The 16,807-nt window shown below is 42.9% G+C and overlaps 1 protein-coding gene across 1 annotated transcript in view; it reads left to right on the top strand.

Annotated features, from left to right (window-relative positions):
• LOC107678711 (pleckstrin homology domain-containing family G member 3) overlaps positions 1-16,807 on the top strand; it is a 71,176-nt gene that overhangs the window by 7,378 nt on the left and 46,991 nt on the right. Inside the window, exon 2 of the mRNA XM_016474081.1 lies at positions 6,290-6,350. Coding sequence (XP_016329567.1) covers positions 6,302-6,350 — 49 coding nt within the window. The 5' untranslated portion in view covers positions 6,290-6,301. The remainder of the gene's footprint in view (positions 1-6,289; positions 6,351-16,807) is intronic.

Here is a 16,807-nt window from a genome sequence, read left to right as displayed (position 1 = left end):
TCTTTACTGACAAGATGCGCGTTAAATATCGCATGCGATTAATCGTGCAGCCCTAATAGAAATTATCATTCTTTCTAAGTGTGATGTATACTGACTAGAGGTCGACCGATGTATCGATTTTGCCGATTAATCGGCACCGGTATCAATTTTAAAACTATCGGTTAATTAATCGGTATCGGCCAGTGTGGTCCAACCTAGCTATCGGTATCGGCAAAATCCACTATCAGTCGACCTCTTACAAATAAACAGAAACAGATGCGACTGAATAAGTAGCTTATGTGTGTCCTCTTTCTTTTGTGAAATAAGGGTGAATACCACTTTATTTCTGTGTGACTAATCAATTATGATCAATGTCTCACTTATTATTGTAAAACTGGTAAAACATTGATGCTTTGGTTTTACCAACAAAAAATGCAAACAAACCGCCGCTTTTATCATGTTCGTTTTGTGATCTCGCTAGTTCCAGTGATTTATTTCTGATTAGTTTTTCTGATAAACCTTCTCTTTGTTGGTGAAATGATGGGTTTGCGTGACGTTGTTCCAGAGAAGCGTGTAAAGTTTGGGTTTTATTGAAGCGCTGCGGAAGTGGAAAAGCGGCTATTCTGACGGCACCCATTCACTGCAGAGGATCCACTGCTGAGCAAGTGATGCAATGCTACATTTCTCTAAATCTGATGAAGAAACAAACTCCTCTACAAGATAAAATCTGATCTGACGTGTGTTTTATAAATGGTTAGACTGCTGTCTGTCTCTCTTGAAGCGTGAGACTGAGGTCAGCCAAGATAAACTGCTGAAATAATAAAGACTGTGTCTCTGCGCCTGCCTTTCAATGAAGCGTTTTCGTGTTTTCTTACACCTCCCGTCTGTCCCTCAGGCCCGTGTTAGTACTCCAGTCATCCCGAGGGTTTAGTCCCGCAGACGTGTTGGGTCGCGGGGTCAGCAGCGGAAGAGAAGCGAATATTTTTAGGGAGCGCTGGGAGTGTTTGGCTTTCGGAAGTGTTTTAATTGAGGAAGTACTAATTGTGTTTTAACTGTGTGTGAGAAAGCTGAGGGAATTTGATCGGGCTTTCCTATACGGCTGACAGCCTTTTATTTATGGTTGAAGAATAAATACACAGGGATAATGAAAGAGTGCACGGGCTGTTCTGGAAACTCTCATGCGTTTGAGAATAAATGTGTCCAAAGCAGATAGTCTTAAAATGTTTCACTGAACAATTTAGATTTATGCTGCATGGTATCAAATATCCATTTCAGTGGATTTTCTCCAGATGAAAATATCATTGCATGACTGCAGATGAGATCTCCGTATCAACTTTGTTCCATTAGTTTTCTTCATGAGAAATAAAAGAGTTAGGATATAGAAGTATAAAATGAATGTGAAGCAGCTCAGATGACTCGATGAAAAATATTAGAGTTTAAATTGAGTTCTCTGACTTTTGATCGCAGACTTTGGAAAATCTGTGCAATAAAAAATCGTTGAGACGTTTTAAGATTACTGGGGTCTTTTCTGTGGAGAAACATCTCAGAATCAGGAGACTTAAGCAAAAATAGCTGTCTAATCTATAGGAGAGACAATTGAGATATTAAAAAGATCTTGTTTGTGATTTTTTTTTCTTTCCACATTTATTCCAATTAATGCAAATGCATGTTTAAGATGAAGAACCGGAAGCAACGGTTTGAAGTCAAAAACATCTTGATGGATTTGTTTCAGCTTTTGTTTTCTCCAAACATTAACTGACGGACTGGAGTGGTGTGGATTATTGTGATGTTTTATTCAGCTGTTTGGACTCCCATTCTGATGGCACCCATTCACTGCAAACCAAGTTATATTCTTGAAAAACGCTTTTCATTTTCTCATGATGTCACATGTAATAAATGCAGCTTCATATCGGTCTTCTCATGGGGAGGCTGGAGGATCTTTTGCAATACTTGCTTTTTTAGACGTCGTTGCAAAATGCTTTTTGGGTGTTGCTTTGTTACTTTGTAACATGTTACACCCTACAACAACAATTCATTTTCAGTGTCTAGAATTTCTTTAGAACAGTGCAGACTAAAATTAGGATTGTTGCATGTAACAGTTTGCACCCATGCCGTAAAAAAGATCAGCTGTATTTTGAAAAAGTTTAACTCCATTGGAGACATAAACGTTCAAAAGTTTGGGGTCAGAAAGATTTTTTTTAATCACATACAGATGGGGGATCTTCCTTAAGCCATTTCCTTGTAATGGCCTTCTTACTGGTTGCTAATAATATATTAAAGAGGTGTATATCCTTCTTTGCTATTTTTGAAGAGGACAATCCCAGGTACGTTGTTCTAAAGTCACATTCAAGATTCAATCCCATTATTGCATTTATCTCTCTATTCAAATCCTGCCAGTAAGTATGAATGATATTACAGTCCCAGAAGATGTGAAAATGGTCAGCCGATACATTTCCGCATTTTCTCCAGCATTCACCAGCTTTTGGATTCCCAGATTGCAAATATTTTATTTTAGGGGTTATGAAAAACCTTATTATATTTTTCCAAGTGAACTCCCTCCATGAATCTGAATTAGTTGTGGTCATCTGAGTTCTCAACATAGTTAACCATTCTTCTTCTGTTATACTTATATTGGCTTCCCTTTCCCATTGAAGGGAAAGTGTTGACTGGTGTCACTATCTCGCGAACGCGCCGGCGGATCTCCACCAAAATCGGGGGATCCCTTCAGCTCGAGGAGCCCTCTCAAACGCCACCCTCCGTGCGTCGGTAGCCCCCCAGGATTGCTAGATCGGTTGGCGCCGGCGGTTGTGTAGATCTAAAGGTAGGAGAAGCCATCTGTTCAAGTCCATTTTTATGAAGATTTTTTTTTTTGATAGAAATTAATACTTTATTCAGCAAGGAAGGACACATTGAACTATGGAAGCTTGTTTCCACCAGGGAATAAAAAATAAAAATAAAAAAAAGAAACTGGGTTTTTTTTTTTCCCCACACAATTTAGACTTCTTTTTTTTTTTCTCACAATTCTGCGTTCATGTCTTACAATTGTCTTATTTTTTCTTATAAAATAAGTAGAGCCCGACCGATATGGGTTTTTTGGGGCCTTTTACAATTCTGAGTTTATATATTTTACAATTCTGAGTTTATATCTTGCAATTCTGAATTTATATCTGTCTATTCTGAGTTTATAAATTTTGCTACTCTGAGTTTATAAATTTTGCTATTCTGAGTTTATAAATTTTGCTATTCTGAGTTTATATATTTTGCAAATCTAAATTTATATATTTTGCAATTCTGAGTTTTACATATTTTGCCGTTCTCAGTTTATATATATTTTACAATTCTGAGTTTGTATTTTGCATTTCTAAGTTTATATCTCGCAATTCCGAGAATTCTGAAAAAAGTCTGAATTGTGATAAAAAGTCGCAATTACCTTTCTATTTATTAATTTTTTTTTATCCCATGGTGGATACAGGCTTCCATATTAAACTGATCAAATGTTACAGTAAAGACGTTTATAATGTTACAAAAGATTTATATTTCAAATAATTGCTCTTCTTTTGAACTTTCTATTCATCAAAGAATCCTGAAAAAAAAAAATTGCTCACTGTTTCCACAAAAATGTGAAGCAGCACAACTGTTTTCAACATTGCTAATAAATTTCTTAAGCAGTAAATCAGCATAAAAACAGATGAAACTGTCTCTAATGTTAAAGTCCACGTTAGATGGATCCATCTGTCTTCAATTAGAGGACAAATCCCAGACCTGGATGTGAGGGTCAGATTTCAGTGAGCGCGTTTTATCAGCTGTGGGAACAAAAGCTCTCCAGATGGACTTTGACTCGTGTTTTGAACCAAATGGACATTTACATGCCAGCACACTTCATCTGTTTACAATGCAAAGGACACATTTGGATAGAATAGAGCAGATTGCAGTCATTCCCATGTAGGGGTCATACGTGACACATGCAGTCTGAAATCTCTATAATGCTGCATCCCTGTGAGATCCACTGACCCTGATGTAAGTAACAGTAAACCTCTGTACAGGGCTTTGTATGAAAGCAAAAACATGAAAGCAGTTATTTGAATTTCATTTGATAAGATTTTAAAAGGTTAATTATGTTGGTAAAGTTTGATTACCATTGTTATTGCTAATAAATTTGTATTAAATCACACAGAATCCAGAAAAATTAAAACACAATTTCTGAAAAATATAAAACCCATTTCAATATTATTATTGTTAAATATTAACAAGCAATACTATTGTTAAAGTAATTAGATTTCTATGTATCCAATGGATTAAACATCCTTTTTGATTTATTAAAATTTAATTAAACTATTCAAACAGAATCCAGAAAAATTAATATGGAAAACACAGAATCTGAGAAAAAAATAAAACTGAATTTGAGAAAAAATTAAATGCATGTCATAGGGAAATATTATTGTTAAACTTGTAATAAATTATTAAATAGTTAAATTTTTCTTTATCCAATTAATTAGACATCTGTTTGTGATTTTATTAAAATTTAATGAAACCATTAAAACAGAAAACACTGAATTTGGGAAAAAAATAAATCAATTTCTGAAAAAATAAAATGCATTTTCATAGGGCAATATTATTATTAAAATTGTAAAACAATTATTAAATTCTTAATTTATCCAATTGATTAGACATCCTGTTGTCGTTTATTAACGTTTAATGAAACAATTAAAATGTAATCCAGTAAAATTTAAAGACAACATAGAATTTCTAAAAAAAGAAAATGCATTTCATAGAGCAATATTATTATTAAAATTGTTAAAGTTTTATATATTCATTAGACATCCTTTTTGATTATTACAATTAAACTGTTAATTTTTAATAATAAAAAAGGATGTCTAATGAAATGTAATCACAAAAAAAAAAAAAAATTTTTTGTATTTTTTCCTGAAAGTTTCCTCATGTACACGAGTTATTGCTTTCATTTTGTTGCTGCTGTATTCAAGGCTGAGTGCTTTGGCTGAAGGTAAACAAACAGTCAAGTTGAAGTTTCGTTTGGGTTTAATGCTAAAGTCCTCGGGGTCTCCTGTTCGTCGGCGAGTGACGCGAGGATCCAGCGCCAAACACTGATTCACTGTCTGATGATGGAATGGCTGGAATTTGTGTTTGCTGGACTGATAAGACGCCGGCACAGAGGGCAAATCCGGTGCAGCTGGAATGCATGCGTTTATCACACTGCACTGGCACAGGCCGAGCAGAAAACAGCCTTAACGCAATATTTGTCTAAGGTACAGTGGCACTTTGAAGATCTTGGAGCTGTTTGTCAAACCGCTTTTATTATTTGTGATGGTTTATTAAGTCAGTCTTTAAGGGCTCGTGTCATCTTTGCTCAGTGTGAAGTGCATATAGATGCATTAAGATACAAATGTGTATTAATGATCAATCAAACGTTTGCTCACTATTTTCTTCTTGTTAAAAAAATAATAAAAATTATTATTATAAGTAAATCCATATGTTGTGGAATATCACAAATAGAAATACGCTAGTAATAACAACAACTATTATTATTATTGTTGTTGTTGTCATCTGCGGGTCCTTAAATGTCTTAAATTTAGTTTGATCAAATTTAAGGCCATAAAAGTTCTTAAATGGTACAAGAAAGTCTTAATTATGATTTCAAGAGGTCTTAAATTTGGGGACGAAAAGACAAGAATTGCAATACGGCTTAATGTGACGATTAAACTTCAAAAGGCTGTGACTGCATTGAATAAATATGAGCTCTGCATATTTTAAAGTCAGGTGCAGCGCTGATTTATGTAGGCTTACTGCCCGAAAGAGAATGGATTTGCATTTTCAATAAGCACGTCTGCTCGTTTTGTTCAGACCAAAGTGAAAATCAACCCATGTTTTTATGCTGCAAACACGCAGAGTTGTAAACGTGAACCGGTGGATCGACAAGAAGATAATGCATTATACAAATCTAAACAATGAATAAAGTGAAATACTGAAATAATAATTATTATTATAAATAAAGCCATACATTACGGAATATCTTAGGCCAAAAAAATTTAACCATTTCATCTGAAGCCTTTTCATCAAAGGTTTTTTTTAAGATTATGAGAAACATAAATTCAGTCCAAACCTCTCATCAGTCTTGTGGTTATAGTACATAGTGGTTATAGTGACTCCTCAAGAAAGTATGTGAGTGTGAATTCAGATGTGTTTGTGTTTGTGTTTGTTCAGGTGTTGAGTTTGATTTGTGTGTGTGTGTGTGTGTGTGTGTATATATGTGTGTGTGTGTGTGTGTGTGTGTGTGTGTGTGTGTGTTTTTCAGTGTGTGAGGGACATGAGAGAAGAGTCCAGCTGCACTCACAACAACAGCCTGATGGGAGAAGGTGAGAACATGCATATCTGTCATTACTGCAGGATTTACTGACGGCAAACCAGTGTGACTCCAGTTTCACTCCACTCTAATAGAGACATACAGGTTCAAAAGTTTGAGCTTTTTTTTTTTTATACTTTTATTCATCAAGGATGCATTAAATTGATCAAAAGTGGCAGTAAAGACGTTATAATGTGACAAAAGATTTCTGTTTCAAATAAATGCTGTTCTTTCTACCTTTCTATTCATCTGTGAATCCTGAAAAATAAAAAGTATCACTGTTTCCACAAAAATATTGTGCAGCACAACTGTTTTCAACATTGATGATAATCAGAAATGTTTCTTAAGAAGCAAATCAGCATATTATACTGATTTCTGAAGATCATGTGACACTGAAGACTGGAGTAATGATGCTGAAAATACAGCTTTGATCACAGAAGTAAATTACAGTTTAACAGATACTCGCATAGAAAACAGCTGTTTTAAATTATAATAATATTTCACTATTTTTAGTATTTTTGATCAAATAAATGCAGCCTTGTTGAGCAGAAGAGACTTCTTTCAAAAACATTAAAAAAAAAACCGTACCAACCCCAAACTTTTGAATGATCACTATGGCATTAGTCTGAGAATGTTAATTTAACCTTTTTTTTAATGTAGTCCTTGTTCAAACAATAGAGTTCAGGAATCACAAAATTTGAATTATATTACATATAAATATATATAATAAATTGAAAGCATTGCTACAGTGTCTAGGTTGTTGCTAGGTAACCATGTATTATGGTTACAATTTCTGTTAAAGTTACAGACTGACTGGCTCGTTTTATTTACCTGACAAAGCTGTTTTTACTGTAATTTGGCTGCTGGCGAGTGTTAATTCTGGGCTGTGTTTAATGCAGGAGTCGATCACTGTGTTTCTGCAGTGTGCCGTACAGTGCGGCGGTGTTTATTTGCTCTAGATGTGTGTGTTTCCATTGCGCTGTGTGTGCGGTGAGCTCACGGTTGGCTGCCGTCTCTCCTCCGTCAGGTTTTGCTCACTTTTGGGTACAAATTTGTCCCCAAAATATGGTTAAGTAGGTACACACTCACTCACTCACTCTCTCACTCTCTCACACACTATCTCTCGCTCTCTCTCTCTCTCTCTCACACTCACACACTCTCACACACACTTGCCGAAACAAGTGCAAGAATGTCTTTGAATCAGATCCAATTAATGCAACTCGACGTTGTGGAAATGTTGAGTAATGGAGAAACTTGATTTTGGTGAGAGAGATGTAAGTTCACAACCATTTGTGTGCCAGGCTGATATAGTCTTCTGGCACAGACCGAACACCTCCTCATCTTCTCCTCCTCCCTCTCCGTAAGCGCGGGCCGCTTGTCTTCTGGTCTTACTCTCTTACTGCGCTCCAAATTTCCCCAAACAAATCTTGTCTTCCAGCGGTGGAGGATGCTCTCCGTTCATGGCCTATTATGGAAGTTTCAGGGAGTCGTGATGCGAGTCTGTTGGCACACGGATGAGTGGGAATTGAAAGAGCAACTCGTGATGTTTTAAAGGCAGGAATAAATGCCGGAGTGTCAGAAGCAGGTTATTGTTAGTCAGGACGTTTGTGTTTTGATCTGAAGCATCTCATGTGTCGTGGTAAGTTAAACAAGACAAATGTGAGATGAAACTTGTCAATAAAAATTTGTATATATATTTTTATATATATATAACTTAAAACTTAAATATATATTATTTTTTATTTTATTTATTTATTTTTGTGCTACAACATGGGATTAATCAATGCATGCTTTTATCATGGTTTATAGTTATATGGAAACGAAAGTGGTTAACATTCAATCCGTTCTTTTTCATCAGTATTGTTTGTGATTTGTATTTTGTGAAGTTCCTCTTTTGTTATGTTATAAGCCGGGCTTCGGATGCTTTCACTTTCGAATTCGCGATCTTGTCACGTTTTACAAGAAAACTAAGATAATTGACTGTTTTGCTTTATACATCTACACACCCTTCACTTTTTAAGACTAAAACAAAAGATGGATTCATTGTTATTCTTAATTAAAAAGCACAACAACATTAATACAGTAAGATACAATGACAAACTAGCTTACAAAACGTTTATTAACAAAAACGAATAACATGAGGCATGGCACACACCACATGCTGTATTATATACCGACTAATAAATTACAGAACGTTTAGCAAACACTGAGGAATCAAATAAAAAAATAAAATAAAAGAGCCTCCATAGCGTAACGTGAGGTAAACAAAAAGAAAAGTAAAACTAAACTTGCTGTCGGTGACAGTGCTTGCATGATTATTCCCACAAGAATACCAGCATGTTCACCTCCTCTGGTTTAAGAAGCGGTCTTTTACTTTACTTTAGCTTGAAAACCATCCATCGTTTCCTCAATATACGCGTCATTTTTGCTGCGCGCACCTTCGCGCTTGTGCTGACGCGGCGAGTATAAACCAGGCTCTACACTCTATAAGCGCTGCGCAGTTCAAACGAGTTCAAACGCGGTTTCATTATGATTTCAGTTTCCTTTGCCCTTTCATGTTTCTCATATGCAACAGAAATTGCAGCGCTTATTAGTTAAACAACGCGGTGGTCGCGACAGTGCGACCGCTCACAAAATTTAGTCACACAGGCAGAAAAAATGGTCGCAAAATGTATATGTATGTAAATAAACCTAAATTATAAATAAAATGTATAATAAATGTATATACAGTGTATGTAATAAATATACATGTAATTTTTTATATAATTGTGATGTTTTTTTTAATTTATCGATTTCTTGATTTTATATATACACACACACACACACACACACACACACACACACATGCACACACTCTCTCACTCCCACACTCACACTCACACACTCTCTCTCTCACTCACACACACACGAGCACACTCACTCACTCACAAACACACTCACACACACACTCTCTCACACACACACACACACACACACACACACACTCACTCACACATGTATTTATTAATTTGTTTATTTATTTGTTTTTGGCTTTATATTACTTTATATAGGCCTATTTATTTAGCTAGTTATTTATGTTTATAAAGGCCTATACATTTATTTGTTTGTTTATTTGTTTTATATAGTTTTTATGTAGGCATGTGTGTTTATTTATTTGTTTGTTTGTTTCATATAGGCCTGTATATTTTATTCACTTACTTTATTTATTTATTTATTTGGTTTTAAATAACTTTTATTTGTTTGTTTGTTTGTTGGTTGGTTTGTTTTAGGTTTTATATTGGCCTGTACATCTTATTTTAGTTATTTATTTATTTGATTTTATGTAATTATTTTTAAATATAGGCCTATTTATTTAGCTAGTTTTTTAGTAATTATGTTTCATAAAGGCCTATACTTTATTTATTTATTTTATTCAGGCCTGCGCATTTTATTTATTTGTATAGTTTTTATATTGGCCTATATGTTTTATTTATTTATTTCGTTTTTAGGTTTGATATTATTTTTATATCATCCTATTTATTTATTTATTGATTGATTTAATTCTTTTATATAGGCCTATACCTTTTTATAAAGGTTTTATGTAGTGTTTATACAGGACTATATTTTATTTAGTTTTTGTTTTTATATAGGCCTATTTCTATTTTTATTTATTTATTTAACTTTTGGTTTAGTTTATCCAGTTGGATCTTGTTCAGCTTGATTTTGTGGGCTCTTACACACGGGTTTTCCTCCACACCAGTGTGCTGGCAGTATCAGCGGTTTTCTGTGGACTTTCGGTCCCCTGATAAACGTCACAGTGGCCTCCCATCATTGAGATCGCGGCGCACAGATGTCCGGTGTTTTGTCCAGAGGAAATGTGCTTCTGAATAGGGCTCAGCGGAGGCAGTTCGAGGGCTTAATTGGCTTTATTGCCACGACTGTTTCTCTAGAGAAACACTGACTTCAGAACCGCTGGAGAATTTGAGCTGCGACGTTCTCCTCAAAATAACAGGACGCCTGATTCATCTTGATTGTGTTTTCGTGTAAATATGACTGTTTCTCACCCAAAAATGAGCATTTTGTTGTCGTTTACTGGCCCTCATGGCATTCCACACCCATTTGACTTGCTTCAGTGGAACTCAAAAGGAGGTAAATTGCAGAATTTCCATAATTTGGTTGTTTTTCAAGCTCAAAGAAAAGTTGCTCAAAAAAAGTCACTCAAAATGTTTATATAGTTTTTATATAGGCCTGTACATTTATTTTTTTATTTATTTGGTTTTATATAGTTTTTATATAGGTCTGTACATTTATTTATTTGGTTTTATATAATTTATTTATATAGGCTTATTTATTTATTTTATTTTATTCTGTTATATAGACCTACACGTTTATTTTTTAAATATTTTATATAGTTTTTATGTAGGCCTTAACGTTCATTCATTTCTTTTCCTTCCTTTTGGTATTTATTTATTTATTTACGACACATTTGTTTTTTTATTTATTTATTATTCAGGCCTGTACATCCATGCATACATTTTATTTGTTTGTTAGTTTGTTTTTTAGGTTTTATATAATGTGATTTATATAGGCCTATTTATTTGTTATTTAGTTTTAGGCCTATACATTTGTTTTAATTTGTTTATTTATTTGTATTTATTATTCAGGCCTGTACATCCATGTATACGTTTATGTGTGTGTGTATTTATTTATTTGGTTTTTAGGTTTTATGTAATGTTATTATATAGGCCTATTTATTCGTTTATTTATTTATGTTTTAGGCCTATACATTTGTTTTTGGTTATTTATTTTAGACCAAATATATCAAATCAAATATGGTGTGTAAAGATGCATCGCTCCTGGTTTGACATTATTGTTGTCACATTATTATTATTATTATTATTATTATTATTATCATAATTAATCACAAGAGCTGTGGCAGAAGTTTCGTTTTGGGTGAACTTTCGTCTGAACTTCGTTTGAATGTGAAATATCCAGTTTCCACATTGTTGTGCAGCACGAAAAGCTGCTCATTATTAGACAGAAATGCTCGCGTATCTCTGTCTGTCATCAGAAATGGTTTCAGTAATAGTTTCTTTCATGAGCTGTGTGTTCGCTGTGTGTTTGTCTACAGATCTGACACTAGGCTAACCCTGTAATCAAGTCAAATTATACGGTTAGATGGCAGAAATGCACAGGTACGTCTGAAATGAAGGGCTCCAGGTGAAAACTAAAGGCTTTATAATGGACTCCTTCTGTTTTCACAGTATCTCGAGACTCTTGCCGGGTAAAAATAGCATGAAAGTGGTTGTTGATGGCGGTGGAGGTGATGTGTTAATGAGCGAGTGTTTAAAGACTCCCATTGATTCAGCTGTTCTCTCTCTCTCTCGCTCTCGCTCTCTCTCTCTCTCGCGCGCTCTCTCTCTCTCTCGCGCGCTCTCTCTCTCTCTCGCGCGCTCTCTCTCTCTCTCGCGCGCTCTCTCTCTCTCTCGCGCGCTCTCTCTCTCTCTCGCGCGCTCTCTCTCTCTCTCGCGCGCTCTCTCTCTCTCTCGCGCGCTCTCTCTCTCTCTCGCGCGCTCTCTCTCTCTCTCGCGCGCTCTCTCTCTCTCTCGCGCGCTCTCTCTCTCTCTCGCGCGCTCTCTCTCTCTCTCGCGCGCTCTCTCTCTCTCTCGCGCGCTCTCTCTCTCTCTCGCGCGCTCTCTCTCTCTCTCGCGCGCTCTCTCTCTCTCTCGCGCGCTCTCTCTCTCTCTCGCGCGCTCTCTCTCTCTCTCGCGCGCTCTCTCTCTCTCTCGCGCGCTCTCTCTCTCTCTCGCGCGCTCTCTCTCTCTCTCGCGCGCTCTCTCTCTCTCTCGCGCGCTCTCTCTCTCTCTCGCGCGCTCTCTCTCTCTCTCGCGCGCTCTCTCTCTCTCTCGCGCGCTCTCTCTCTCTCTCGCGCGCTCTCTCTCTCTCTCGCGCGCTCTCTCTCTCTCTCGCGCGCTCTCTCTCTCTCTCGCGCGCTCTCTCTCTCTCTCGCGCGCTCTCTCTCTCTCTCGCGCGCTCTCTCTCTCTCTCGCGCGCTCTCTCTCTCTCTCGCGCGCTCTCTCTCTCTCTCGCGCGCTCTCTCTCTCTCTCGCGCGCTCTCTCTCTCTCTCGCGCGCTCTCTCTCTCTCTCGCGCGCTCTCTCTCTCTCTCGCGCGCTCTCTCTCTCTCTCGCGCGCTCTCTCTCTCTCTCGCGCGCTCTCTCTCTCTCTCGCGCGCTCTCTCTCTCTCTCGCGCGCTCTCTCTCTCTCTCGCGCGCTCTCTCTCTCTCTCGCGCGCTCTCTCTCTCTCTCGCGCGCTCTCTCTCTCTCTCGCGCGCTCTCTCTCTCTCTCGCGCGCTCTCTCTCTCTCTCGCGCGCTCTCTCTCTCTCTCGCGCGCTCTCTCTCTCTCTCGCGCGCTCTCTCTCTCTCTCGCGCGCTCTCTCTCTCTCTCGCGCGCTCTCTCTCTCTCTCGCGCGCTCTCTCTCTCTCTCGCGCGCTCTCTCTCTCTCTCGCGCGCTCTCTCTCTCTCTCGCGCGCTCTCTCTCTCTCTCGCGCGCTCTCTCTCTCTCTCGCGCGCTCTCTCTCTCTCTCGCGCGCTCTCTCTCTCTCTCGCGCGCTCTCTCTCTCTCTCGCGCGCTCTCTCTCTCTCTCGCGCGCTCTCTCTCTCTCTCGCGCGCTCTCTCTCTCTCTCGCGCGCTCTCTCTCTCTCTCGCGCGCTCTCTCTCTCTCTCGCGCGCTCTCTCTCTCTCTCGCGCGCTCTCTCTCTCTCTCGCGCGCTCTCTCTCTCTCTCGCGCGCTCTCTCTCTCTCTCGCGCGCTCTCTCTCTCTCTCGCGCGCTCTCTCTCTCTCTCGCGCGCTCTCTCTCTCTCTCGCGCGCTCTCTCTCTCTCTCGCGCGCTCTCTCTCTCTCTCGCGCGCTCTCTCTCTCTCTCGCGCGCTCTCTCTCTCTCTCGCGCGCTCTCTCTCTCTCTCGCGCGCTCTCTCTCTCTCTCGCGCGCTCTCTCTCTCTCTCGCGCGCTCTCTCTCTCTCTCGCGCGCTCTCTCTCTCTCTCGCGCGCTCTCTCTCTCTCTCGCGCGCTCTCTCTCTCTCTCGCGCGCTCTCTCTCTCTCTCGCGCGCTCTCTCTCTCTCTCGCGCGCTCTCTCTCTCTCTCGCGCGCTCTCTCTCTCTCTCGCGCGCTCTCTCTCTCTCTCGCGCGCTCTCTCTCTCTCTCGCGCGCTCTCTCTCTCTCTCGCGCGCTCTCTCTCTCTCTCGCGCGCTCTCTCTCTCTCTCGCGCGCTCTCTCTCTCTCTCGCGCGCTCTCTCTCTCTCTCGCGCGCTCTCTCTCTCTCTCGCGCGCTCTCTCTCTCTCTCGCGCGCTCTCTCTCTCTCTCGCGCGCTCTCTCTCTCTCTCGCGCGCTCTCTCTCTCTCTCGCGCGCTCTCTCTCTCTCTCGCGCGCTCTCTCTCTCTCTCGCGCGCTCTCTCTCTCTCTCGCGCGCTCTCTCTCTCTCTCGCGCGCTCTCTCTCTCTCTCGCGCGCTCTCTCTCTCTCTCGCGCGCTCTCTCTCTCTCTCGCGCGCTCTCTCTCTCTCTCGCGCGCTCTCTCTCTCTCTCGCGCGCTCTCTCTCTCTCTCGCGCGCTCTCTCTCTCTCTCGCGCGCTCTCTCTCTCTCTCGCGCGCTCTCTCTCTCTCTCGCGCGCTCTCTCTCTCTCTCGCGCGCTCTCTCTCTCTCTCGCGCGCTCTCTCTCTCTCTCGCGCGCTCTCTCTCTCTCTCGCGCGCTCTCTCTCTCTCTCGCGCGCTCTCTCTCTCTCTCGCGCGCTCTCTCTCTCTCTCGCGCGCTCTCTCTCTCTCTCGCGCGCTCTCTCTCTCTCTCGCGCGCTCTCTCTCTCTCTCGCGCGCTCTCTCTCTCTCTCGCGCGCTCTCTCTCTCTCTCGCGCGCTCTCTCTCTCTCTCGCGCGCTCTCTCTCTCTCTCGCGCGCTCTCTCTCTCTCTCGCGCGCTCTCTCTCTCTCTCGCGCGCTCTCTCTCTCTCTCGCGCGCTCTCTCTCTCTCTCGCGCGCTCTCTCTCTCTCTCGCGCGCTCTCTCTCTCTCTCGCGCGCTCTCTCTCTCTCTCGCGCGCTCTCTCTCTCTCTCGCGCGCTCTCTCTCTCTCTCGCGCGCTCTCTCTCTCTCTCGCGCGCTCTCTCTCTCTCTCGCGCGCTCTCTCTCTCTCTCGCGCGCTCTCTCTCTCTCTCGCGCGCTCTCTCTCTCTCTCGCGCGCTCTCTCTCTCTCTCGCGCGCTCTCTCTCTCTCTCGCGCGCTCTCTCTCTCTCTCGCGCGCTCTCTCTCTCTCTCGCGCGCTCTCTCTCTCTCTCGCGCGCTCTCTCTCTCTCTCGCGCGCTCTCTCTCTCTCTCGCGCGCTCTCTCTCTCTCTCGCGCGCTCTCTCTCTCTCTCGCGCGCTCTCTCTCTCTCTCGCGCGCTCTCTCTCTCTCTCGCGCGCTCTCTCTCTCTCTCGCGCGCTCTCTCTCTCTCTCGCGCGCTCTCTCTCTCTCTCGCGCGCTCTCTCTCTCTCTCGCGCGCTCTCTCTCTCTCTCGCGCGCTCTCTCTCTCTCTCGCGCGCTCTCTCTCTCTCTCGCGCGCTCTCTCTCTCTCTCGCGCGCTCTCTCTCTCTCTCGCGCGCTCTCTCTCTCTCTCGCGCGCTCTCTCTCTCTCTCGCGCGCTCTCTCTCTCTCTCGCGCGCTCTCTCTCTCTCTCGCGCGCTCTCTCTCTCTCTCGCGCGCTCTCTCTCTCTCTCGCGCGCTCTCTCTCTCTCTCGCGCGCTCTCTCTCTCTCTCGCGCGCTCTCTCTCTCTCTCGCGCGCTCTCTCTCTCTCTCGCGCGCTCTCTCTCTCTCTCGCGCGCTCTCTCTCTCTCTCGCGCGCTCTCTCTCTCTCTCGCGCGCTCTCTCTCTCTCTCGCGCGCTCTCTCTCTCTCTCGCGCGCTCTCTCTCTCTCTCGCGCGCTCTCTCTCTCTCTCGCGCGCTCTCTCTCTCTCTCGCGCGCTCTCTCTCTCTCTCGCGCGCTCTCTCTCTCTCTCGCGCGCTCTCTCTCTCTCTCGCGCGCTCTCTCTCTCTCTCGCGCGCTCTCTCTCTCTCTCGCGCGCTCTCTCTCTCTCTCGCGCGCTCTCTCTCTCTCTCGCGCGCTCTCTCTCTCTCTCGCGCGCTCTCTCTCTCTCTCGCGCGCTCTCTCTCTCTCTCGCGCGCTCTCTCTCTCTCTCGCGCGCTCTCTCTCTCTCTCGCGCGCTCTCTCTCTCTCTCGCGCGCTCTCTCTCTCTCTCGCGCGCTCTCTCTCTCTCTCGCGCGCTCTCTCTCTCTCTCGCGCGCTCTCTCTCTCTCTCGCGCGCTCTCTCTCTCTCTCGCGCGCTCTCTCTCTCTCTCGCGCGCTCTCTCTCTCTCTCGCGCGCTCTCTCTCTCTCTCGCGCGCTCTCTCTCTCTCTCGCGCGCTCTCTCTCTCTCTCGCGCGCTCTCTCTCTCTCTCGCGCGCTCTCTCTCTCTCTCGCGCGCTCTCTCTCTCTCTCGCGCGCTCTCTCTCTCTCTCGCGCGCTCTCTCTCTCTCTCGCGCGCTCTCTCTCTCTCTCGCGCGCTCTCTCTCTCTCTCGCGCGCTCTCTCTCTCTCTCGCGCGCTCTCTCTCTCTCTCGCGCGCTCTCTCTCTCTCTCGCGCGCTCTCTCTCTCTCTCGCGCGCTCTCTCTCTCTCTCGCGCGCTCTCTCTCTCTCTCGCGCGCTCTCTCTCTCTCTCGCGCGCTCTCTCTCTCTCTCGCGCGCTCTCTCTCTCTCTCGCGCGCTCTCTCTCTCTCTCGCGCGCTCTCTCTCTCTCTCGCGCGCTCTCTCTCTCTCTCGCGCGCTCTCTCTCTCTCTCGCGCGCTCTCTCTCTCTCTCGCGCGCTCTCTCTCTCTCTCGCGCGCTCTCTCTCTCTCTCGCGCGCTCTCTCTCTCTCTCGCGCGCTCTCTCTCTCTCTCGCGCGCTCTCTCTCTCTCTCGCGCGCTCTCTCTCTCTCTCGCGCGCTCTCTCTCTCTCTCGCGCGCTCTCTCTCTCTCTCGCGCGCTCTCTCTCTCTCTCGCGCGCTCTCTCTCTCTCTCGCGCGCTCTCTCTCTCTCTCTGAACATGTGGCGGCCAAATGGACTAGTTTTGAGTAGTAGTTACTTTCACTTTTGAGCACTGGTGGGATAAATCTGTGAATGCCACCCTGTTTGTTACCAGCGTGAGTGATTTTATCTTTATTAAAAAATATTTTTGCTTGTGCTTTTTACATAAGGTTATTTGTTTGTTTGTTTGTTATTTTTATTTGATTTGTATTCAATCTCATTAGGATAAAAAATATTTATTATTTGATTTATTTATTTTAGATTAGTTTATCCAGTAGGATCTAGTTTTTTTTTTTTTCTAGAATATAATTATGAAAATCCCATTAGTATTCCATTAGGATATTTGTGACCCTAGACCACAAAACCAGTCTTAAGTTGCACAGGTATATTTGTAGCAATAGCCAACAACACATTGTA

The sequence above is a fragment of the Sinocyclocheilus anshuiensis genome, unplaced genomic scaffold, assembly GCF_001515605.1.
Source record: "Sinocyclocheilus anshuiensis isolate Anshui unplaced genomic scaffold, SAMN03320099.WGS_v1.1 scaffold208, whole genome shotgun sequence".
Lineage (NCBI taxonomy): Eukaryota > Metazoa > Chordata > Actinopteri > Cypriniformes > Cyprinidae > Sinocyclocheilus > Sinocyclocheilus anshuiensis.
The sequence above is the reverse complement of the archived record's forward strand: the minus strand, read 5'-3'. Positions and strand labels throughout refer to the sequence as shown.